This window comes from Engraulis encrasicolus, chromosome 19 (assembly GCF_034702125.1).
Source record: "Engraulis encrasicolus isolate BLACKSEA-1 chromosome 19, IST_EnEncr_1.0, whole genome shotgun sequence".
Taxonomy (NCBI): Eukaryota; Metazoa; Chordata; class Actinopteri; order Clupeiformes; family Engraulidae; genus Engraulis; species Engraulis encrasicolus.
Genome location: NC_085875.1, coordinates 37,456,240 through 37,482,410, shown reverse-complemented (window position 1 = coordinate 37,482,410; position 26,171 = coordinate 37,456,240). Strand labels below are relative to the sequence as shown.

General features: G+C 40.6%; 1 protein-coding gene and 6 gene segments (V, D, J or C); all 7 read left to right on the top strand.

The window, feature by feature from the left end:
• Positions 1-3,534: 3,534 nt before the first annotated feature.
• On the top strand, positions 3,535-4,081 carry LOC134469875 (Ig lambda chain V-1 region-like). The segment is given in 2 exon segments: positions 3,535-3,615; positions 3,756-4,081. Coding segments are annotated over 2 exon segments (375 nt in total).
• A 95-nt stretch (positions 4,082-4,176) lies between these two features.
• Positions 4,177-5,936, top strand: LOC134469874 (immunoglobulin lambda constant 1-like). The segment is given in 2 exon segments: positions 4,177-4,219; positions 5,608-5,936. Coding segments are annotated over 2 exon segments (372 nt in total).
• Positions 5,937-8,712: 2,776 nt separating this feature from the next.
• Positions 8,713-9,997, top strand: LOC134470170 (immunoglobulin lambda constant 1-like). The segment is given in 2 exon segments: positions 8,713-8,967; positions 9,528-9,997. Coding segments are annotated over 2 exon segments (441 nt in total).
• A 4,005-nt stretch (positions 9,998-14,002) lies between these two features.
• LOC134470169 (immunoglobulin lambda-1 light chain-like) lies at positions 14,003-16,280 on the top strand. The gene is made up of 4 exons (XM_063224200.1): positions 14,003-14,063; positions 14,200-14,481; positions 14,768-14,809; positions 15,840-16,280. Exons 1-4 carry the CDS (start codon positions 14,015-14,017, stop codon positions 16,166-16,168), a joined length of 702 nt encoding a protein of 233 aa, XP_063080270.1. The 5' UTR covers positions 14,003-14,014; the 3' UTR covers positions 16,169-16,280.
• A 2,254-nt stretch (positions 16,281-18,534) lies between these two features.
• Positions 18,535-19,074, top strand: LOC134470168 (Ig kappa chain V-V region MOPC 173-like). The segment is given in 2 exon segments: positions 18,535-18,595; positions 18,731-19,074. Coding segments are annotated over 2 exon segments (384 nt in total).
• Positions 19,075-19,172: 98 nt separating this feature from the next.
• Positions 19,173-20,959, top strand: LOC134469873 (immunoglobulin lambda constant 2-like). The segment is given in 2 exon segments: positions 19,173-19,203; positions 20,354-20,959. Coding segments are annotated over 2 exon segments (360 nt in total).
• Positions 20,960-21,215: 256 nt separating this feature from the next.
• LOC134469872 (immunoglobulin lambda constant 1-like) lies at positions 21,216-25,162 on the top strand. The segment is given in 2 exon segments: positions 21,216-21,228; positions 24,779-25,162. Coding segments are annotated over 2 exon segments (339 nt in total).
• Positions 25,163-26,171: the final 1,009 nt, after the last annotated feature.

The window sequence follows — 26,171 nt, the reverse complement described above, 5'->3', positions numbered from 1 at the left end:
ATATGGTTTGAGGATAGAAAAAGAAACAGGCAAGATGGTTAAATATGAATAGACATGAAAGGAGTTTATGCAAAATGAGAAACAGGTGTGCACAGTTTAAAACTAAATAAAGAACTGAAACCAGCAACATCATTTACATTGTTCGTGATGACATAAAATAGGCTTACTACAAGACACGTGTATGAGTGGCATAATACGAATATCCAGTGACATATTGGTCATTGGCCATTGTAGTTCTCACATTAACCAATACACTAATGGTCATTTAGAACACTGGATGATGATGATAAGAAGGATTCAAAATTCAGCTTTTAACTTATACCATCTATGTAGGGGTGAGATCATCATAAGCCACCCAATAAACTTGATAAGATAAAAGCAGGGCAGCAACTAGAATGAGGAAGATTCAAAGTCACTCTTGAAGAGGTGAAAAGAAGGAAAGTGCAGTATTACAGCTCGTGTCTTCATGGGATCCAGGTGAAAGAGTAGCTGATATCAGGAAAGGAGGATGGAAACAGGAGCCCAGTGGACCCACTAACCAATGCTGCTTTGTTGCGCAGTGTCTACTGTATGTGTATATGTGTGTGCACTTTATTGAGAGTGTGACACTAACGTCTCTACTACTATTTTGTAGCTTTTATTGCCATCTGCTGTTGTGGTGGTGGAATAGCACCCACGTGCCTCCTCAACCTAATGGGCTATGTCAGGCTGTCAGGCTGTTTTTAAAACCTGATTCGTGAAAACAGTAAATTCATCACTAGAGCTATAAATTGCCTATATTTTTTCATATATAGCCAATCTGGCTAGTATGTTCGTTTTACTAGCCAAACATTCACTCATATCCCTTTTTACGTGGTGAGTTCAACATATATTGGTAGGCTACTTCTTCAAAGCATAGTATGGAGATATCTTTTTTTAAATATTGTTCAAAAGTGTTACTTTTCAAATGGGGTGTAGGCCTACTCATTGTGTAATGTATGTAGCCGATATGTGATAGGAATCTCGCATCAGTTTGGCCACCAGTTGAAGTGAGGTGTAGCCATCTGCACATCAGCCTTCTCTCACAACTCCACCTGTTTCCTAGCCTGGGAACTCCCATACTGCCTTCAGTTCTACACACTCGTTTCGATCTCACTTGTGATTAGGTCTGGTGTTAACCAGGCAACCTGTTTCCTGCCAAAGGAACAAAATTCAAATCTTTCAATAACTGCAGACCCCATCATTTACATGAGCTGGAAGAAACCTGAAAAAGATCATGAAAAGAAGAAGAACTGAAACATCCTTCTACTTAATTTACTGTTGAAGAAAATGTCCAAGTGCATCAGTAGAATCTTTTATGAATAACAATGGTCCAAAGAATGTTTGCATCGTGTGTATTTTATTTTATTCATAGCAAACGGCAAAGCTGAGTAGACACCATGGCCGTAGTTACATTTGAGGCTACCGAGGTCCGGACCTCGCCTATCGTGAGAGGTTTTTTTATTATTATTATTATTTTAACAGCAAATATGACCAACTGAAACACACAAAAACATCTATAAACCTTTGTGAAGCGTCCTTTGCAAACTGTGGTTAACATCCATGAGCTATGTGTTCTAGTTTTGCCTTTGTGTTCTGTTTTTGAGAGTAAACCAGATTGATTAATATCGCAAGTGGTGCGACTCGTGGGAGAGAACGCAACTCAGCCGACATCGCAAGTGTTTGGTCGCGTTCGTGACAGAGCATTGCGCAAAGCAAAATTACCATGCTTTCTGGTTGGAAAAATGCATTGAAATGGCAAAGTGTGCGTGTGCAGCCTGCGCAGTAATGTGCCGTCACGAACGCGCCCATTAAGCACGCGCTTGGTGAGATCTCCGCTTTCAGTAAGCCCGCGCTTGATGAGATATCCGCTGACAGAAAGCCAACCGTTGTATAGCCTATAACGCTCATGCGTAACAAGTAGGCTATGGTGTCTTAAAAAGCCATTTGAGTCATTATTTTAAGAAGGCCGGCTGCTGCATCAGCTGCTGCATAAAGGTAAAAGCAGGATATCCGTGAAAGGTAATTGATTGTAAATGGGAAAGCATAAACACTGACAGAGGAGGTCACTGGAACATCTTCAGGTGTGGATATTTTCCTGTTAATTTGGACAAGTGCCAAGACTATCGACGTTGCCACGTCTTCGTCAGAGTCAATTGCAGTAAAATATCCACACCTGAAGAGGCTCCCGTGACTACTGTGTCTGCATAGCCGTGACGCATCAGATGGCTCAGGAGCGCGGAGGATAGGCTACTTTTCTTTCTCGTTGAAAGACTTTTGTCCTCTGCGCTTGTGAAGAACTACAACAAGTAAATAAAAACAAAACGTTTGATGCGACTCTAGGAAGAAAAAAAGTTTACTCCAAAATAGGTGGTTTGCACAGAGATAGCCCTGTATCTTTGGAGGAAAACAGCTGAAGTGTAATTTCATTGGGAGAAAAATATGAATGGCTGAGCAACTTGCCATCTGAGGATGTAGCTTATTGTGCAACTTCAGGGTCAAGCTTTAGTTTCCTTACAAAGGGCTTTACTGACTGGGAGGATGCTGTTTATAATAAAAGAGGCATGATACCAAAGCATAGCCATTCAAAGGGAATAGGCTGAGTTGGCTGAAAACTACAACATATTTATTATTATACATGTCTACATATTTACTATTTCACATTACATTCATAGAGGAGGGCCCTATATATAGGCCTGTGTAGCCTATATTTATTTATTTTATGAATTCATTTTTAATTTATATTTTATATTAATAATAAAATTTCGGCGCGAAGCGCATCATGGACCTCACCTACTTCACATGGCTGGCTACGGCCATGGTAGACACCATGCAATGAAAATACTATCAACAGTGGCTTAAAGACATACATAGGCCTATTTCACTGGACTGAATCACCAAATAATCATTGTGAATGACTAACATTTTGTCTGAGCTATAGGCTATTGCTGGCTGTTTGACACATACACAGTGTTCACAGTGTACACAGACATATTGCACAGCATCTGTCATGGCCCATGGTATGTGAACTGGATCAGACCCCAAACACAGGTCCATGATGGTGCGAGTTGGAGGAAACTGAAGTCAGAGAGCTGATGTGAAAATGTTTCAATCTGTACACCAGAATACTGATGGCAATATAAGAAACCTGGAAATAGAAATTTAAAATTATGTGAACTTTCTGACAAGAAAATCAAACATTAAATACAGTACTGTGAGTGTGCAAGTGCATGTGTGTGTGCGTGTGCGTGTGCATGTTCGTGTGCGTGTGCGTGTACATGTGTGCGTGTGTGTACATGTGTGCGTGTGCAAGTGAGTGTGAGTGTGAGTGTGCGTGTGCTTATGCTTGTGCTTGTGCGCGTGCATTCGTGCGTGCGTGCATGCATTCATGCATGCATGTACGACTGAGGTTGGGGGGTTTGCAGTACATGTATAGGGGGACATGACAGTCTTGTTGAGCTGCTCTTTATAAACAAGAGAAGGGGAGCTTTCTTCACTCTCAGAAGGGAAGACAAATTCTCCATCTAACTGCCACACAGCTGAACACCATGATCCTCAACACAGCTACTCTCACTGCTCTTGCCTTCACTCTCTGTGGTAGGAGAATATTCAGATCTTCAGTCTTACTCAGGAGGAATTTGTTCAGTCTTACTCAGAATATGGCAAACACAACATGTACCATATCCATGTTTAGAGCATTAACTCTTTCATTTATTTGGTTTGGATGTTGTGTTTAGGTCTGGAGGCCCTGGTCTTGACCCAGGAGAAATCTCTAACAGCTCAGCTGGGGCAGAATGTGAAGATCCCCTGCTCACCAAGCAGATTACCAAGTGGCGGTAACTGGGTATTAACGTGGTACCAACAGAAGGATGACGGAGTGAAGTTCTTATTAGTAGACAGCACCAGAGCTAGTGGACTACCCAGCAGATTCACTTACTCTGGATCTGGGAGTCAGGAGTATCTGCACATCAATGGAGTGACTGCTGAAGATGAGGCTACTTATTACTGTGCCTGTCACGGCTGTGAGCCATCTGGTGCATCTCACAGTGATTCAGTGTCATGAACTACCAATACAAAAACTCATGCTGTCCTCAACCTGGTTATATAGAGAGCAAAATAAGGCAACAAGTGTTGACCACTGACCAGACCTTAGTCATCATGCATGAGGTGATGGATTTCAGCCACTTCCTGTCTGAACAAGGTCCATGTTCTGCTGAATAATGGGTTTGACCTCTGTGGTGCAGGTCACTGAAGCATGGGGAGCCATTGCAAATAGGGAACTGCATGTCAGAGGTTTTTGTAAGGGGCTGTAACACTGTGATCCCATGCTATTTATTTTGGCGAAGGAACCAAACTACAAATAACTAATGGTAAGTAATTCGACTCTTTTTTTTTCAAAATAATTTCTTAAACTCTAATTAAATGCAGATTCCTCTGTATAAAAAGTAAAAATAAATGTCAGATTTTGCAACTTAATCACGTTATGTCCACTTACTATTTAAGGATTCATGATCTACCTTGTTGCTTATAAAATAATTATAATAATAATCATAATAATAATTAATAATAACATAATAATCATCATCGTCATTAGCTTGAACATTTTATTATAAATAATATAAATCTGAATGAGTATGAATTGGAGATCAATTTGGATAGGTTCATAATGAATACAAAAAAGTAAAGTAATTGAATGAAATGTATCATGATAATATTTTAGATTTTACCCTTTCAAAAATGTCAAATTAAAGGAAGAAGGAACAAGCGTAATGTTTTTAAGCATGTGCCAGCTCCATCCTTGATTTCAATTCATTGGCTGTTGAAAATGTGTATCTTGATCTTACAGTAGCCAAAATTATGTAAACTTTTCTCTTACATTAAACATGTTTTATCTTACGCTACACATTACACATTTTTTATTCATTCTTTATTTAAAAAAAAAAAAAATATATAAAATATAATATAATCCTAAATTTTAATCTAATTTTATTTCACTTAAAATTGTCAATTTTAATTTAATTTAATAATTTAATTTAATAATTTAATTTAATAATTTGATTTAATCATTTATAATGTGCCCAATCGTAAAATCTTAGAAACTGGCCCTACTGTGGCTATAACGGTAGGGCACTAGACTGTCATGCAGGTGACCCGGGTAGGTTCGATTCCGGCCCGGGTCACTTGTCAATCCCTCCCCTTCTCTCTCCCTACTCATTTCCTGTCTGTCCTTCCCTGTCCTGTCCCAAATAAAGGCAAAATATATCTTATAAAAAAAACGTTCAAACCGTATGGTTGCAATGTATAACATTACCTGTTTTACAATGTATCTGTATCTTGGCACTCTGCAATTAGAGTAGTAAGTAAATATATCAACTTCACTTGCAGGGTAAAAGTTAGTGCAGTGTTAGTGCAGTGTATACTCTATACAGTATCTGTGTTAGATTAATGTTACTTAATATTACCCATGCAGTAGATATGTGTCTTAAAAATTAAGTCTTACCGATTCATATGTGAATATTACATCTTTTCCATGCATATTAACACTAGTCATTGTACTACTCTATGTTAATTTTGCTTCTAAACCTCCAGCCCGTCCCCCGACCCCCCCTGAGCTGGTGGTGCTGGCCCCCTCCCAGGCCCTCTCCTCTGGGGACAGGCCTACTGTGGTGTGCCTGGCTCAGGGCTTCTACCCTGATGGTGCCACCCTGAGCTGGTCAGAGGATGGCAAAGAAGTGGCGGCCACTGACTTCCAGACAGGCCCGTCTCAGCGCCAGTCTGATGGCACCTTCTCCCTCAGCAGCGTCCTGAGGGTGCCGCCGCAACGCTGGCACTCTGGCCGTTCCTACAGCTGCCAGCTGCAGCACTCTGCCCTCTCCAGGCCTCTGAGCAAGGCTGTGGACAACGCTCACTGCAAATAGATGGGGAGAGTATGTAGGCAACTACTGTACTCCCTGATGTTTGCTCTTCCTAACTGTATTGCTTCTTCAAACCTTTTTTTTCTGAAAAGTAATGGTATCTTGAGTGTGTGCACATTGTATGACTACTTGTCTGCTTAAATGTGTGGTACATCCTATTATTTTAATAATTAGTGTCAATAATTATCTTAATATTATATTATCAATATTATACATGCATTATATTTCTTTCTCATGTTCAATTCATCCAATAAATCCTTCCACTTTTCACACTTTTCACTTGTTTACTCTCAATTCAGTTGCAATGGCATGATGTAAATGCCTAGTTTATGACAGCAGGAAACACAAACATTTCTGTAGATGGTTTGTATGGTTTGGGTAAAGAAAACAACATATGACATAAACATTAACACAGATATTTTAAAAGTACAAAAAAACATTTTGTGGGAAAAACAGACGTGCACATGTAAAATGAAATAAAGAAGTGAAACCACCAGAGTTATTTACATGTTGCTCCAGAGGCCATATGCGAAAATTAGATGGTATGAGCGGCATGGAAAAATCTTAAGCTCTACTTTAAGAAGAATATTTATGTTAATTGTACACATTCTTGCCTTTGTCTATATTACATCAATCCATACTAAAGCTCTTATCGCAGGACAGTGTATGATAAAAGATGGACATAAAGCCAAGTCAATCTCATCCGAAACAGTATGGCAAACGTATGTATACTGCATATTGCATATGCTAGTAATCTACATTCTACCCATTATACAGTATGTAGACTTGAAGCCAAGAGGTGAAATGTAAAGTGTTGCAACAATAAATATACCTATATCTTTATGGTGTCCAAGGGGAAAGAGGGGTGGATTTCATGGTTGTAAAATGCACAGTGAATGAATGAATTAGTTTATTTAAAAAAAGAGGTATGAGAAAGACTTGAAGTGGAATCAGGGAGATGAAAAGCAGAGGGATTATCTGATATGTTTATTTTACACCACTGCTTTAGATGTCACGTGACGGGGCAGTAGGCCTACAGTTGGGGTACACCTGTGCAAGAGAGACTTGGGTAGTGTCAAATGAGTCCCCAAGGAAGCAAGGGAGGTTTACAAAAAGGGGTCTCCTCCAGTACTGAAAAGATCCCAAAGGAAATTACGGTGTCCTTCATACATAAATACAATAGGCCTACACAAAATGTACATTACATGACATATTAACATATTAACATGACACAATCTTGTGTACATTCAGCCATCAGGTCAATCACGTACAGAGGGACAGACAGACAGACAGACAGACAGACAGACAGACAGACAGACAGACACATTCAGTCATATAGCCCGATCTCTCTCTCTCACACACACACACACACACACACACACACACACACACACACACACACAACACACACACACACACACACACACACACACGCACAAACACACACACACACACACACACACACACACACACACACACACACACACACACACACACACACACACACACACACACACACACACACACACACACACACACACACACACACACACACACAAAATGAGCAGCTGGGATTGGTAATAATGAGGCTTTAGAGAGGGTCATCATCAGCCAGAGCTACTGTGTGTAGTTCATGAAAAGCTGGTATATTGAACATGGTGTGAAATAACACAATGAGCTGTGTAACACTATGACGTACAAACCTTCTCATGCTCATCTCTCACCCCTCACCACCTGTGTCTCAGATGAGGTGCAGGAGACAGTGTATAACATCAAATTACCTCTACGCTTCATATTTCAACTACCCAATGGCTTTCTTCTCTGTTGTACACTGTTCCGCCAATGGAACACTATAATAGTCATGGAAAAACTTTGCTACTACTACTACAACTTTACACACTTCCAATAATAATGCATTACAACTTGGCCACCGTCACTTCAGGTGAGAGCTTTTTTTATATATAACAGGGGCAATGTTAATATTGTTGCTTGGCATGTCTTCAAATTGAACCAACTATTGCAGCTTTTCTATACATGATGAAACACAATCTGCATCTGGTAATTAGAATAATATCTGGGGGTTTCCTGGAGTGGTTGTGGATCTAGTGTAGCATGAATGATTGGGTTGAGCTTGCAACTGGGGGAGGAAGTGTGAGGGAGCAAGAACTGCCCTATATTAGGAACCAGAAGTCTCTTGCTCTCTGGCGCTGAGGGGAACATACAGAAACTGCTGTCAGCTTTAGCCTTCTAATTTTATACTTTATGATTTCCTATTTTATCAACATGATCCCTAAAATTACATTTCTGACAGCTTTCATGCTCACTTTTTCTGGTAAGATTTCTTACTAAGGTACTTTTTTAAGGTTTATTTTGTTGAGCACTTGCTTGACTTTTCTTTTTTCAAAAAAATCTCTTGAATTCCTTGCAGGTATGGAGGCTCTTGTGCTGACCCAGGAGAAAACCATGACTTCAGCACTAGGTCAAAATGTGCAGATTAGATGCACCAGGGACAGCGGTAACTGGGTAATATCCTGGTACCAGCAGAAACCAGGCGATGCTCCAAAGTTCGTGCTTGCTGATGGCAACAGGGCATCTGGTTTGGCCAGCAGATTCACCTACACTGATAATGGACTGAATGAGTACCTGAACATCAATGGAGTCACAGCTGATGATGAAGCTGTTTACTATTGTGCTGGTGTCGGCTCGCCTCACAGTGATTCGAATCAATTGAGGACTGGTACAAAAACCTCAAGGCCCCCAATCATAAGCAAAACATGCAAATAATACACAATCTAAAACTGGAAGAATGATTATGAGTGACATGACAACAGACGTATTTAGTCATCTTGATAATCTTGACCAGACAATGTCCATTTCCCCCAGTTGACCTTGTAAAATGTCTGTGCTGTTGAGCACTGAAGCATGAAGGCCCATTGCACACAGGGAAAGACAGTTCAGAGGTTTTTGTGCGAGCATGAATCACCGTGGACTAGCTACTTCGGAGGAGGCACAAAACTAACAACACTGAGTAACGGTAAGTGTGACATTTTCCTATATCCTGGATATAGTAATTTTTAAGTTATTTCAATTAGTTTATGTAGGCATGTAAGTACTCTTATATTAGGCTTTTAAAAACCATGACAATAGTATGGGGACGGTTTGGTCTCAGTAAGTAAAAATAATCATACGTTGGTACGATTAATTGAACAAATAATTTTACACTTCAAAAACTATTGGTTATATTGGTTGCTTTAAGATGTGTAAAATTATTTTCATCAAATTTCAACCTTTCTTCTTATTGCCATTGAAAAATTTAATTACATTACATTTCATTATATTTTCAGTATCTATGCCATTTTTGATATATTTAGTGTGTTATTGAATCTACTTCTAAATATTTTCTTTGAAGAAGCAATGGAAATATCTTACTAATGTTAGAGATTATAACTTCACTTTTATTTTCCTTTTTTCCACCAAATTTTCACATTCAAATGTTTTAACTGAACGCTGGTATGGCTTAGTTATAAAATAACATAAACAAAAAAAAATATATGTTATTCTGCTACTGACTGTAAACTGCATGCTTGCTTGCAGCCCGTCCCCAATCCCCCCCTGAGCTGGTGCTGCTGGCCCCCTCCCAGGCCTTCTCCTCTGGGGACAGGCCTACTGTGGTGTGCCTGGCTCAGGGCTTCTACCCTGATGGTGCCACCCTGAGCTGGTCAGAGGATGGCAAAGAAGTGGCGGCCACTGACTTCCAGACGGGCCCGTCTCAGCGCCAGTCTGATGGCACCTTCTCCCTCAGCAGCGTCCTGACGGTGCAGCCGCAACGCTGGCACTCTGGCCGTTCCTACAGCTGCCAGCTGCAGCACTCTGCCCTCTCCAGGCCTCTGAGCAAGGCTGTGGACAACGCTCACTGCAGCTAGACAGGCTACAGTGGACAACACTCTCTGCAGCTAGACAGGCTACAGTGGACAACGCTCACTGCAGCTAGACAGGCTACAGTGGACAACGCTCACTGCAGCTAGACAGGCTACAGTGGACAACACTCACTGCAGATAGAAAGGCTACAGTGAACAACGCTCACTGCAGCTAGATAGGGACAACACAATGCAGCTAGGTGGTGAAGACCTCTTCCTAATTGGAAGATGCTCTTCCTAATTGCATGCATTCTTCTTTCTGATGTTTCTTTCTTGCATGTTCCTTTGCATTTTCGTTAATACTTTTCTACTTGAAAGTATGACTAAAAAGAGTGTTGTTGATGCTTTGTTTTGGTATGAACACATAATGCATCCTGCTTTTCTGTTGATGTTTCTCAATAAATCTCTCATTTGGTGACTCAACGTTTTGGTTTTGTATTCTCAGTTTATATGCAGGCCTGTAATCAACACAATTCCCTGAGACACCTAAAATGCTTCAGTGAGCGTATATGGTTTGAGGATAGAAAAAGAAACAGGCAAGATGGTTAAATATGAATAGACATGAAAGGAGTTTATGCAAAATGAGAAACAGGTGTGCACAGTGGGAAAGTAAATAAAGAACTGAAACCAGCAAACTCATTTAAATTGTTCGTTATGGCATAAAATAGGACTACTATAAGATTGTATGAGTGGCATAATACAAATATCTAGTGAGACATTGGCCATTGGCCATCGTAGTTATTTCATTAACCCATACACTAATGATCGTTTAGAACATTGGATGAGGATAAGAAGGGTTCAAAATTCAGCTTTTATCTTCTACCATCTTTGTAGGAGTGAGATCATCATAAACCACCCAATAAACTTGTTAATATAAAAGCAGAACAGCAACTATATGAGGAAGACTCGAAATCACTCCTGAAGATGTGAAAAGCAGGAAAGAGCAGTATTACAGCGTGTGTCTTTATGGGATCCAGGTGAAAGAGTAGCTGATGGTTCAGGGAAGGAGGATGGAAACGATGGAAACTCACTAACCAGTGCTGGGAAATTGCAAAGCAGTGTTGCTCAACTTTGTTGCTCAATGTCTATGCCTATATGTGCATAATGCACTTGTTTGAAAGTGCACTAAAGGCCCTATTGATATTTTATAACTTGTATTGCCATCTGCTGTTGTTATGGTTGCATAGCACCCTCCTGTAACCTCAACCTAGTGGGCTATGATAGTTAGGCTTATTAAACCCTGATTCTTGAAAACTGTAAATTCATCACCAGGGCTATGAATTAGCTATATTTTTTCATATATCAGGCTAGTAGTACGTTCATTTTACTAGCCAAACATTCACTCATATCCCTTTTAACGTGGTGAGTTCAACATATAGCCCTATTGTATTAAGTTAGTCTAAGCATATATGTATAGTATTTTTTTTTTGTAAATACTGTTCAAAGTGTTACTTTTAAAATGGGGTGTAGGCCTATTCATTGTGTAATGTAGCCTATATGTGATACAATTCTCAGATCAGTTTGGCAACCAGTTCAAGTGAGGTGCAGCCATCTGCGTAACAGGCATCTCTCACAACTCAACCTGTTTCCTGCCAAAGGGGCATCATTCAAATCTTTCAATAACTGCAGACCCCATCATTTACACACAAGAGTGATTCTACGATTCCCCTACGCTTTTGGCAAAAGCAAAATGTCAATTATCAGTATTTTTTTTCAACTAAATGACCTAGATGTTTACATAGTGTATATATTTAAGTTTCCAAACAAACAAATTGCCAAGCTTAATCTTAAATCATTTGATAAATACTCTAATGAAAGCGAACATTTGCTTAATTATTTTGTCAACGGTGTTATGGACAAATACTATGTAATTTCAAACATATATAAAAATACTACAGAGTTGAAACAATATATGTTTGAAAGTGCTTATGTCCCTTAGCAGTAATGTTGTCATTAATCTGTGCAACTGATATAGAAAATGTGATTGTTGAGCTTCATAAGTAGGATTTTATGAGTCACTGTGATACAGACTGACACATTTTTCATCATAAATCCCTGTAACGTCTGATTTGAATATAGTCACCCTCCTTACACAAGACTTCCTTCTCCGGAGATAATCCCTAGTGTATGTTCATAGGATTTTTCCAACACATAAGGGATCAATAGCGCAAAAACACTTTCAAAACAGTCAACCGTGTTACTCAACTGTGTTACGGTCAAAAGTGCAGGGGAACAAGTCGGCACTTTTTTAGGAGAAAAAACAGAGCAGACAAACCCATCTCCCTAGAACACAAATTATTTTGTTTGTTTGTCTGTCAATATGGATATAAATTGGCAAAAACATACTTCTCCTCAACTGTCATCAGTGTTGCCAGATTGGGCTGGTTCCCGCCCAATTGGGCTGCTTAGGATGGCCGTGTGCGGGTAAAAATGGCATCTATCAGAAAAACCTTCCCACTGCCATATAAATCAATAGAATTGGGCGGGTTTTTAGGGCGTATTTTGATCATTTTTTGGGCTGGAAATCATCAGCCTCATCTGGCAACCCTGACTGTTATACTTAATTGTAACACCATTGACGGTAACACCGTTGACATTTCAGCCATTTTTATGGTGTTGTGCTAACTGAGGACCTCAGAAGTTCCACCACAACACCTTAATCAATTCATGCATATGCTTTATCTGTGTTTTTCTACATGTGATTTCTAATTCAGATTCTTATGAATATGTTGATAACACAGTTGAAAGGCAATTTTCCCGCTATGAGAACATGAAAAAGAATGGATTAAATTATGGAAGGATGGAGCTCAAAATTTACCAAAAAGTCTTCCCGTATCCTGCCAAAGAGGTTATGACATCACGTGATGTTATTCGTATGGCCTAAGACCAAACCATTACTGATTTATGGAGGAGGTTTCAGACCGTGACACGGTTAACACAGTTTTCGTGGACACACACAAAATGGCAAATTTCATGTATAATGGAAAGGACAGTGGTCTTTCTGACAGTTTTGTCATATTGTGATGATTACTGTGAATCAACATTTGCAATCGTCTTGGGCAAAACAAGTTTCTTTACATGCTAATATGAAGACTGAATCTGACATTTGGAAAACAGGACGGCATGAAAACGCCCAAAGCCAGTATTAAATATTCATTCTTGCTGAGGGAAATAATGCTATGTCTACACTTTCTGTATTATATGAAAGATACATGTTTTCTAATGTCCAAAACATCATTGGATGCAGTTAATAGTTAGTGGAATTATCAAATAAAATCCACGGACTTAAAAGTGTAGGGGAATTAGAGAATCACTCACAAGCTGAAAGAACCTGAAAAAGATATTGAAAAGAAGAACTGAAACATCCTTCTATTTCATTTACTGTTGAAGAAAATGTCCAAATGCATCAGTAGAATCTTTTATGAATAACAATGGTCAAAATGATTTTTGCATCTTGTGTAGGCCTATTTTATTTTATTCATAGCAAACGGCAAAGCTAAGTAGACACCATACAATGAAAATACTTGTATAAGTATAATCAACAGTGGCGTAAAGACATGTATTAGGCCTATTTCACTGGACTGAATCATCAAATAATCACTGTGAATGACTATAGATTTTGTCTGAGCTATAGGCTATTGCTGGCTGTTTTGACACACACACACACACAGAAAGTGTTCAGAGTGTACACAGAGAGACTGCACAGCATCTGTCATCATGGCCCATCCATATGTGGACTGGGTTAGAACAACAGGTCCATGATGATGCATGTTGGAGGAAACTGAAGTCAGAGAACTGATGTTAAAATGTTTCAATCTGTATATCAGGGTCAGAATACTGATGGCAATATAAGAAGCCTGGAAATAGAAATGGAAAATTATGTGAACTTTCTGACAAGAAAATCAAACATTAAATACAGTACTGTGTGTGTGCATGTGCGTGTGCGCGTGTGAGTGCGTGTGCGTGTGCATGTGCGTGTGTGCGTGCGTGCGTGCATGCATGCATGCATTCATGCATGCATGTACGACTGAGGGTGGGCAGTACATGTAGGGGAACGTGACAGTCTTGTTGAGCTGCTCTTCATAAGCAAGAGTGGGGGAGCTTTCTTCACCATCAGAAGGGAAGACAAAGTCTCCGTCTGTAACTGCCACACAGCTGAACACCATGATCCTCAACACAGCTACTCTCACTGCTCTTGCCTTCACTCTCTGTGGTAGGAGACTATTTACATCTTCAGTCTTAGTCAGGAGGATTTTGTTCAATCTTACTCAGAATATGGCAAATGCAGCATATATCATATCCATGTAGCATTAACTCTTTCATTGATTTGGTTTGAATGTTGTCTTTAGGTCTGGAGGCCCTGGTCTTGACCCAGGAGAAATCTCTAACAGCTCAGCTGGGGCAGAATGTGAAGATCCCCTGCTCACCAAGCACCGGTAGCTATCAGTTAGCATGGTACCAACCGAAGGATGACGGAGTGAAGTTCTTATTAGTAGACGGCACCAGAGCTACTGGACTAGCCAGCAGATTCACTTACTCTAGATCTGGGAGTCAGATGTATCTGCACATCAATGGAGTAACAGCTGAAGATGAGGCCACTTATTATTGTGCCTGCTACAACTGTGAGTCAAGATCTCACAGTGATTCAGTGTCATGAACTACCAATACAAAAACTCATGCTGTCCTCAACCTGCTTGTATAGAGTGCAAAACAAGGCAACAAGTATTTGACCACTGATCAGACCTTAGTCATCATGCATGAGGTGATGGATTTCAGCCACTTCCTGTCTACATGAGGTCAATTTCCTCCTGAATAGTGGGTTTGACCTCTGTGGTGCAGGTCACTGAAGCATGGGGAGCCATTGCAAATAGGGAACTGCATGTCAGAGGTTTTTGTAAGGGGCTGTAACACTGTGATCCGGTACTACTATTTTCGGTGGAGGAACCAAGCTACGAATTAGTAATGGTGAGTAGGTCGAGTCTTTTTTCACAATCATTAGAATTAAATTCAGATTCAGTTCTAGCCTATATATATATATTTTTTTTATCTGATTTTGTAATGTAATCCCAAGTTATGTGCACTGACTATGTATCTATGCTCTATGACAATAATGATGATAATAGGATGATTTCATTTAATTTTATTTAATTTGATATCATCTGTTCATAGTGTGCCCAATTATAAAATCTAAACTTACTATTTGAAGTTACCAGGGACAGATTAAGATGGGCCGGGGCCCCTAGGCTGCTAGTTGCTGTGGGGCCCACTGGAGGGCAAAATTTTGCTACACATTTACATAGACAATGTCTATTGTGACTTAGGAAGTAAGGGTAACATGTCTAGCAACTCTACTCAACATGACAGATGATTTTTTTTCAATATTGCATCTTGTCATAATTCCGCGATTTTCCACTTTCGGCCATTCAGGGCCCCCCTGGCAGGTGGGGGCCCCTAGGCTGCAGCTATATCTAGCCTGTGCGTTAATCCAGCCCTTGGCAGTTACACTATAACAATGCCTGTATTAATGTATCCTGGCATAGGTGCACAATATGAAATGCCCATATCAACTTACAGGGTTAGGGTTACCACAGTGTTATTGTATACTGTTTTAGGTATTAGTGTTAGTTTACTGTGCCTATATAAAGTCACATTGTAAAACATCACAAGTCAGTTAAACGTAAAAATGTAAGTTGCTCTGCTGCCTTAAGTTTGTAACTCAACTCGAAACTTAATTGAGCTTGAGGCTTTCTCAAGTTGGTTTAAAATACAAACTTTAGGCTATCGGGTAATGTACATTTTGCATTTATATTAACAGGCTGCAATGTTTTATAGTGTATTTAATATTACCGATGCATTAGAAATGGGCCCTAAACTCCTAAAAGTCTTAGCAATCCATATAATTTGACTATTACATATTTTCCATGAACATTAGCACTAATCATTGTGCTATATTATTTTTATTTTGTTGTTCCCTCTTCTAAACCTCCAGCCCGTCCCTCATCCCCCCCTGAGCTGGTGGAGCTGGCCCCCTCCCAGGCCCTTTCCTCTGGGGACAGGCCTACTGTGGTGTGCCTGGCTCAGGGCTTCTACCCTGATGGTGCCACCCTGAGCTGGTCAGAGGATGGCAAAGAAGTGGCGGCCACTGACTTCCAGACGGGCCCGTCTCAGCGCCAGTCTGATGGCACCTTCTCCCTCAGCAGCGTCCTGACGGTGCAGCCGCAACGCTGGCACTCTGGCCGTTCCTACAGCTGCCAGCTGCAGCACTCTGCCCTCTCCAGGCCTCTGAGCAAGGCTGTGGACAATGCTCACTGCAGATAGACGGGCTACAGTGGACAACGCTCACTGCAGCTAGACAGGCTACAGTGGACAACGCTCACTGCAGATAGATGGGGACAATGCTCTTCCTAATTGCATGCATTCTTCTCTCTGCTGTTTCTTTCTTGAATGTTTCATTGCATTTTAGTAAATACTTTTCTACTTGAAAGTATCAAAGATCATTGTTGATGCTTTGTTTTGGTATGAACACATAATGCATCCTGCTTTTCTGTTGATGTTTCTCAATAAATCTCTCATTTGGTGACTCAACGTTTTGGTTTTGTATTCTCAGTTTATATGCAGGCCTGTAATCAACACAATTCCCTGAGACACCTAAAATGCTTCAGTGAGCGTATATGGTTTGAGGATAGAAAAAGAAACAGGCAAGATGGTTAAATATGAATAGACATGAAAGGAGTTTATGCAAAATGAGAAACAGGTGTGCACAGTTTAAAACTAAATAAAGAACTGAAACCAGCAACATCATTTACATTGCTGTTCCTAATAGCATGACATAGGCCTACTATACGATACATGTATGAACGACATAGGAAAAGGTTAGACACATGAAGAATATCCAGTGACATATTGGTCATTGGCCATTGTAGTTCTCACATTAACCCATATACTAAAAGTCATTTAGAACACTGGATGAGGATAAGAAGGATTCAAAATTCAGCTTGTAGCTACCATTTCTATGGGAGTGAGATCATTATAAACCACCCAATAAACTCATTCAGATAAAAGCAGAACAACAACAAGATATGAGGATTTGAAGGTGAAGAGAGCTGCGGGGTGCAGTACAGTATGTGTCTTATTGGGATCCAGGGGAAAGAGTAGCTCATGTATCAGGAAAGGAGGAAGGAAACGGCAGCCCACTGAACCCACTAACCAGTTAGCAACTTCATTGGTTGCTGGTGGGAAATTGCAAAGTAACGTTGCTCAGCTTTGTTGCTCAGTGTCTGTGTATATTATGCACTTGCTTGAAATTGCACTGAAGGCCCTATTGCTATTTTGTAGCTTGTACTGCCATCTGCTGTTGTTGTGGTAGAATAACACCCACCTGTAACCTTAACCTCTCTGCCCTAATGGCAATGTTAGGCTATGTTACAGTAGTAGGCTATAATAGTTATTTGGCTAGGTTATTAATAAACCCTGATTCTTGAAAAGTATATATTCATCACCAGGGCTATAAATTAACTTTTTTATATCCAGTCAATCTTGCTAGTTAATTTGACTAGTCAAACATTCACTCATTTCACTTTTAATGTGGTAAGTTCAACAGGTTTATTGTATGTTGTGTTTATTGAAATATTGTTCCAATTGTTACCTTTCAAGCGGGTGTACTCATTATTGCTGTGTAATGTATCCTATATGTGATATAATTCTCAGATCAGCTTGGTCACCAGTTCAAGTGAGGTGCAGCCATCTGCATAACAGGCTTCTCGCACAACTCAACCTGTTTCCTGCCAAAAGAACAAAATTCAAATATTTCAACAACTGCAGACCCCATCATTTACATGAGCTTAAAGAAACCAGAAAAAGATATTGAAAGGAAGAACTGAAACATCCTTCTATTTCATTTAGTGTTGAAGAAAATGTCCTGCAGCTGTAGAATATTTAATGAATATGAATAACAATGGTCACAAAAAGGCTTTATCCTTTTTTGCAGAATACAACTTATAAACACTGTATACAGTATAAAGACATAGGCTGATTTTACTGAACTGAATCACTAAATAATTATTGTGGATGACTATAAAATATTTTGTCCAAGGTGGTCCATGGTGTATTCCTGGCTGTTTGACACATACATCCGGAGTGTAGAGAGACTGCACAACACCTGCCATGGCCAATCCATATGTGCACTGGGTCAGAACCCAACAGCAGGTCCATGCTGGTGCGTGTTGGAGAGAACTGAAGTCAGAGTGCTGATGTGAAAATGTTCCAATCAGTACATCAGGGTCAGAAGACTGGCCGCAGTGTAAGAAGCCTGGAGGTAGAAAATCATGGTAACTTTCCTCCATCTGTCATAATTGAAAGCAGAGGTGAAATAATGTCACAACATGCTTGTATGTAGAAAATCAAGCATCAAACACAATACTGTGTGTGTGTGTGTGTGTGTGTGTGTGTGAGTGTGTGTGTGTGCGTGCGTGCGTGCGTGCGTGCGTGCGTGCGTGCGTGTGTGTGTGTGTGTGTGCGTGCGTGCGCGTGCATGCGTGCATGCCTGTATGATTGAGGGAGGTGGGTGTGCAGTACATGTATGGGGGGACAGGTCAGTTGTGTTGAGCTGCTCTTTATAAGTAAGAGTGGGGGAGCTTTCTTCACTCTCAGAAGGGAAGACAAATTCTCCATCTGTAACTGCCACACAGCTGAACACCATGATCCTCAACACAGCTACTCTCACTGCTCTTGCCTTCACTCTCTGTGGTAGGAGAATATTTACATCCTCAGTCTCACTCAGGAGGACTTTGTTCAATCTTACTTATGGCAAACACAACATGCATTATATCCATGTTTATAGCATTAACTCTTTCATTGATTTGGTTTGAATGTTGTCTTTAGGTCTGGAGGCCCTGGTCTTGACCCAGGAGAAATCTCTAACAGCTCAGCTGGGGCAGAATGTGAAGATCCCCTGCTCACCAAGCAGATTAAGCCACCATTCCAGTAGCGGTAACTGGGCATTAACGTGGTATCAACAGAAGGATGATGGAATAAAGTTCTTATTAGTAGACAGCACCAGAGCTAGTGGACTACCCATCAGATTCACTTACTCTGGATCTGGGAGTCAGGAGTATCTGCACATCAATGGAGTAGCTGCTGAAGATGAGGCAACTTATTACTGTGCATGTCACAACTGCCAGCCATCTGGTGCATCTCACAGTGATTCAGTGTCATGAACTACCAATACAAAAACTCATGCTGTCCTCAACCTGCTTGTATAGAGTGCAAAACAAGACAACCAATGTTGACGACTGTCCAGACCATAGTCATGATGCATTAGGTGATGGATTTCAGCCACTTCCTGTCTGAACAAGGTCCATTTCCTGCTGAATAGTGGGTTTGACCTCTGTGGTGCAGGTCACTGAAGCATGGGGAGCCATTGCAAATAGGGAACTGCATGTCAGAGGTTTTTGTAAGGGGCTGTAACACTGTGATACAACACTTATTTTGGTGGAGGAACCAAGCTACGAATTAGTAATGGTGAGTAAGTGCAGTCTTTTTTTCAAATAATTTCTTAAGCTAGAATTAAATGCATATTCCTCTGTATAAATAGTACAAAAACAAACAGATTTTGTAACGATATCACATGTTATTTAAGGATTCATCCTCTCTTGTTGCTTATGAAATTATAATAATAACAATTAATAACATAATAAAAATAATCATTATCACCATCATCATCATATCTTAAAAATCGAATTATAAAACAGTATTAGAATGAATGAATAGGTTTGAATTGAAGATTAATTTCGTAGGTTCATTCAATGAACACAAACAATGTAAAGTAATTTGATGAAAAATGCTTATAATGTTTTTTATAACCCTTTCATTTTATTTCACCCTTTCAAAAATGTCAGATTAAAGGAAGAAAAAAACTTATTGTTTTAAGCATGTGTCAGCATGATTTTTTAATTTCTTTCATTGGCTGTTGAAAATGTGTATCTTGATCACCAACATTTTGTCTACTTTTATCTTACATTACATACCATGTTTTTTATTCATAGGCTACTTGATTTACAGAAATTGAAAATAAATTAAATCTAATCTAATACTGATTCGTAATGTAGCCTAATAATCTAACTTGAGCTCTTTTAATTTGATTTGATTTAATTTATTTGACTTAATTTCATTTAATGTACATCCTGCGTCCAATCATAAAATCTTTGAAACATACTTTCCATGGTTTCACTGCATAGGTCCTGTTTTACAATGTATCTGTATTATGGCACATTGCAATTAAGTGTACAATAGTACAATAGTAAATAGGCCCACCCATATCAACTTCACTTGCAGGGTAAAGGTTAGCGCAGTGTTATTATATCGTATAGTGTGTTAGACGTTAGGCCTACATAATCTTACCCATGCCTTCAATTCATATCATGTGAATGTTACATCTTTTTGAACATCAGCACTAATCACTGTAAAATAGTAATTTTTGTGTTGTTCCCTCTTCATAACCTCCAGCCCGTCCCCAATCCGCCCCTGAGCTGGTGGTGCTGGCCCCCTCCCAGGCCCTCTCCTCTGGGGACAGGCCTACTGTGGTGTGCCTGGCTCAGGGCTTCTACCCTGATGGTGCCACCCTGAGCTGGTCAGAGGATGGCAAAGAAGTGGCGGCCACTGACTTCCAGACGGGCCCGTCTCAGCGCCAGTCTGATGGCACCTTCTCCCTCAGCAGCGTCCTGACGGTGCAGCCGCAACGCTGGCACTCTGGCCGTTCCTACAGCTGCCAGCTGCAGCACTCTGCCCTCTCCAGGCCTCTGAGCAAGGCTGTGGACAACGCTCACTGCAGCTAGACAGGCTACAGTGGACAACGCTCACCGCAGCTAAATGGGGACGGAGGCTTAACCCTTTACAGCCGGATGAGGAAAGTAGACAATGCCCCAGTCCTCACTTTTCTTACCTGCATGCATTTTTTTCAGGTTTTTCTCTTCTGAAAACAAATGTTTCTTTCTTATATTTTCCTTTGCATATTGATAATGGGTTTTTTTGTTTTTTACTTTGTTTTGGTATCACCATCAGTTACATTATACATTTCCATTTTCTTCCCTTAATGTTTTTCAATAAATCTTGCATTTGGTCACTCAATTTTTCAGTTGTGTGTTTTCACTTTATAGTTACATGACATCGGCACAAATGTCGGAGACACCTAAAATGCTTCAGGCAGTGTATATGGTTTGAGGATAGAAAGAGAAACTAGTCAACATGATATGAATAGACATGAAAAGAGTTTATGCACAGTGAGAAACAGGTGTGCAGTTTAAAATGAAATAGAGAACTGAAACCACCAAACTCATTTACATACGTGTGAGCTATTGTAAGATAGGCTATGAGTAGAGAAGGTTAGGCACACGCTGAAAATATCTAGTCACACATTGATCAATGGCCATTTATAGTTATCATATTAATCCATACTCTACCATTACAATTCAAACAAGCATACGAAAATCTTTTTATCTCTCGTCTCTTTACCTTATGGTGACAGATCATTAAAATACGGTTAACATAACAGCACAGCAAAGAGAGGGCTTGAAGTCAGATAGGTACACCAGAACAGGGTCTGTCTGGGATGCAGGGGAACTCACGCACACGCACACACACGCACACACACACACACACACACACACACACACACACACACACACACACACACACATTTGTTGTGGGACTGTTGACTTGTTAAAATCCTCACCCTCATGTTAACCCTAACTTCTACCAAGCCAAAAAATATATAAAAGTGTCAAGCATGAAGTCTTAAACATGAAGTAGGCCTATAAAAAACATTGAATGCAAAAGAAAAGAGTTGAAAAGTAGGTGGCTCAGTGTATACTCATGGGAAAAGCGAATGTTGTAAGGATGGTCAATGGATGCAGCAGCACACAGATGCACTCAATGGCCCTCATTTATCAAACTTGCGTAGAAACCATCGCAGAAATGAGCGCAGATCTCGTCGTACGACGAAGCTCACGTGAGATTTACTAAACATGTGTACCTCTCCAATCCCATCGTAAGAGCGAGCGGCTGTTGATAAATCCAGCGTCTGAAAACCATCGTAATTAGAATAATCACACCTTCTCTAAAACGGCGGGAAGGAGACCACACCCCTAAGTTTGCGACATGGAGAAGCGCAAACCGGCCAAAACATCCAAGTTTCTGGTTGATTGACAGCTTGAAATTAGGCTTTACGCGAGGTAGACAACAAAATAACACGTGGAAATAATCAACAGCAGTAGTCAACAGTGTTTCGGTTCTCAATATGTAAGGGGTAGAGATTGATTTCCAAATAGCCTACCTACTTCTATATAATTATATTAAATAATATATATATATATTTTTTTAAATATGATGATACATCTTTTTATAAACGAGGTCAAGAAAGGGTTCCTACGTGAAACTGGCAAACAAACAGTGCCCAAACCATTTGTTGGGGATAGGAGAGTTTTACATGTCCAGTGCGCTGTCCTTCTCGCGCTCACGTGCGCCCTGCTTCTCTCCTGCGCTCCAGTCCTTCGAGGGGACAGCCCTAGCTTTTGCCATCTAAATGGACGACTATAACGTGTTATCGGACACACACGTGTCAGGTGTGTATTCGGATAGTCGTGCGTAATGGCGAAACTCAACCGGGAGATTATTACTATAGGCTATTGATTGATGTGCGCCTGAACTCCCAGGTGTTAAAAAGAAAGGACGTCGGTCCATTGATTCCATGACTGAAGGCACATTCCAATACTCGGCTGTATATTGCACAATTATTCACACATCACGTCAAATCATAAATTAGAAGTCTCTTGCAGTTGTTGACCTATGCCAAATTAACGCAGCGCTCCCAGGAAGGGTGCACCAATTCAAACAAGTAGAAGTTGGCTTATAGGCAAAATATACAATGTAAAAACATTTTGTAATTAGGCCTATGTAGGTCACATATTTATGATAATGAGTTGTTGCGCGACAACTGCTGCTCAAGTTGGTGATCATAGTCATCTCAAGTCCAATTTGAAAACGGCGTACACCGTCTGAGAGCAGTCGTAGGATTTCATCTTTCCTGCGCTTACGATGAGATTTGATAAATGCCAAGTGGTCGTAGAAAAAGAACGTACGCACGACGTACGTACGATTCTCGTCGTACGCTGCTTTGATAAATGAGGGCCAATATCTTGACAATGGGCTCGTTTTTGATGGAGCAGTGATAGTTTTGCTATGCAGCACGCCATGCATTCCTTGCCAGTTTGATGCATTCTGGTTCTAAGCCCAATACCTGCCGTTCCGCACCAGGCACTGCCTCAAGGGAAAAGCTCAGATTGTGTCAAATCATCTAGCAGTGTTTTTTAACCTGGGGTGCGGGCACCCCCTGGGGGTGCGCCAGAGATTTCTGTTAGCAAACATTATAATTAGGCAAAATCAAAACCTGTTTTGGTCCCCATGTCAAGTTGTTAAAGTATTGATTGCAGTGGGGGAACAATTGCACACAGGGCCCCTGGGCAAGATACTTGTAGGGCCCCCTATACAGCTTGCCAAGGACCCCCACCACCAATACGGGAGGGCCCTGGGCCCAGGGGCAAGTGCCCTGCTCGCCCTCCCTATAGCTCTACCCCTGATTGATTATGTCTCAAGCAAGAGTCATTGAAAGTTTGCCATCTTGAAAGGGTTGTCTTTTGATTTCATTGGAGTGTTAGCACACATATTTGAGTGTTAGCAAACATTTGAGTGCAAATCGATCCACCTGTTCAAAAGATATCACACAGTTACTAAAAAAAATCATCCATCTCGGCTGTCTGCCATCTTGAAAGTGTTGGAGTCCAAAAGGTAGTCCATCGATGTAGCCTATCAGCTTGGTGAAAATCCATCCAACCTTTTCAACGTCACGTTAACACGAAGGAAGAGTTGCAGACCAGGCAGTGGACACAGCAGTGGGTGCAGCAGTGGCAGACTGGCAGAGGTCGGGGTAAAAAACAAAATATCCCAGGTGCACTGCATTTCGAGCATACAGTCCCCTCCAGAAGTATTGAAACGGGAAGCCAAATTCTCTTTGTTGAAATTTTGTAACACACCTACATTTAAATATCAAGAAATAAAAGCTGAGATTCTGGACTTTTGTTTCATATGCATCTTTTGGTCTCAAACCCAAATGTCTTTGGTGGACAACAAAAACATGAGCATTTGGCTTGCTGTTCCAATGCTTTTGGAGGGGACTGTAAGTGACTTTCAGCTTGCTACAGAGAACAGAGAGAGATTTAGAAATTCCTGATTGGCCGTTCATTCACTGTTGGCATTCACTGATATATTTGTAATACTCCAGAATTGGTGTACATGATGAAAGACACAAAATGTCTTGATGTTCTTCTTGAAGTTAAGTATAGTTTATAACAGTGAAAAAGACAGTGAGATGATGTACACATTGCACAAGATATCTAAGATCTTCGTGGTCACATTCTTTGGAATGCTAAATCATGCAGTGTCATTCTGCAGATTTGGCAATCCGCAACACACTTCCTTAAAGCGGTTACCACTCTGGGCACAGCAGAGACATGTGTTATTCCTACATGTAGTCCTAGTGTAGATCTGAAAATATAGTTTAAAAAAAGCAAATGTCCATTTTGTTGGTAACGTATATGCCATTTGCCTGGACCCTATCCCTCATTTTCCTAGCTCCTGTCATTGTGGTGACAAGAGGGACAGTCTAGTGTCATATGTATGTCATATATTTGGCCATATGTTACTGTACCGGTACATCCTGCATATACATATACATAGACAATTTATAACGCTGTGTTAAACAAAATGTTATTATAGTGTCAATGATTCAAACTTTTTTTAACCCGTCAGTACATTCTATTTGGTCAAATATTGTTCAAATGTACCTTTTTTCATGTTTCCTTTTCATCTTTTTCCTAGCCCATCCCCAATCCCCCCCTGAGCTGGTGGTGCTGGCCCCCTCCCAGGCCCTCTCCTCTGGGGACAGGCCTTCTGTGGTGTGCCTGGCTCAGGGCTTCTATGATGGTGCCACCCTGAGCTGGTTAGAGGATGGCAAAGAAGTGGCGGCCACTGACTTCCAGACGGGCCCGTCTCAGCGCCAGTCTGATGGCACCTTCTCCCTCAGCAGCGTCCTGAGGGTGCAGCCGCAACGCTGGCACTCTGGCCGTTCCTACAGCTGCCAGCTGCAGCACTCTGCCCTCTCCAGGCCTCTGAGCAAGGCTGTGGACAACGCTCACTGCAGATAGACAGGCTACAGTTGACAACGCTCACTGCAGCTAGACAGGCTACAGTTGACAACGCTCACTGCAGCTAGACAGGCTACAGTTGACAACGCTCACTGCTGATAGACAGGCTACAGTGGACAACGCTCACTGCAGCTAAATGGGGACGGAGGCTTAACCCTTTACAGCCAGATGAGGAAAGTAGACAAAGCCCCAGTCCTCACTTTTCTTACCTGCAGTGCATGTTTTTTTTTTCAGGTTTTTCTCTTCTGAAAACAAATGTTTCTTTCTTATATTTCCCTTTGCATATTGATAATTTTTTTTTATTCTAGAGCGCTGTTGATACTTTGTTTTGTTTTGTATCACCATCAGTTGCATTACAAATTCCATTTTCTTCCGCTAATGTTTTTCAATAAATCTCTCATTTGGTCACGCAATTTTTCACTTGAGTGTTTTCTCTTTATAGTTACATGACATCTGCACAAATGTCGGAGACACCTAAAATGCTTCAGGCAGTGTATATGGTTTGAAGATAGAAAGAGAAACTAGTCAACATGATATGAATAGACATGAAAGGGGTTTATGCACAGTGAGAAACAGATGTCTACAGTGTAAAATGAAATAGAGAACTGAAACCACTCAACTCATTCAATTCAGTCAAGTGGGTTTTATTGTCAATTTCTTTACATGCACTGGTCATACAAAGAATTTGAAATTACATTTATTGCTTTCCCATACAGACATAGACTACTGTAGGTAAGGACATAGACAGTATAGACATAGACAGTACTTGTACATGGACTTAAGACAGTATGGACATAGACAGTGCTCATACAGACATTTAAAGTGCAAGACTGGACAACAGAAGACTTGTAGAGAACATAAATTAAGAGGTATTTTTTTTTTGTTGTTGTTGTTTTTTTGCTTTTCCTAAAGAGTCCTTTATAGCGTTCTGACATAGTAATAGTAGCATTTTGAAGAAAAATAAATATTAAAAAGGTCTATCAAGTACAACAACAGCAGTGTCTGTGTGTGTGTGTGTGTGTGTGTGTGTGTGTGTGTGTGTGTGTGTGTGTGTGTGTGTGTGTGTG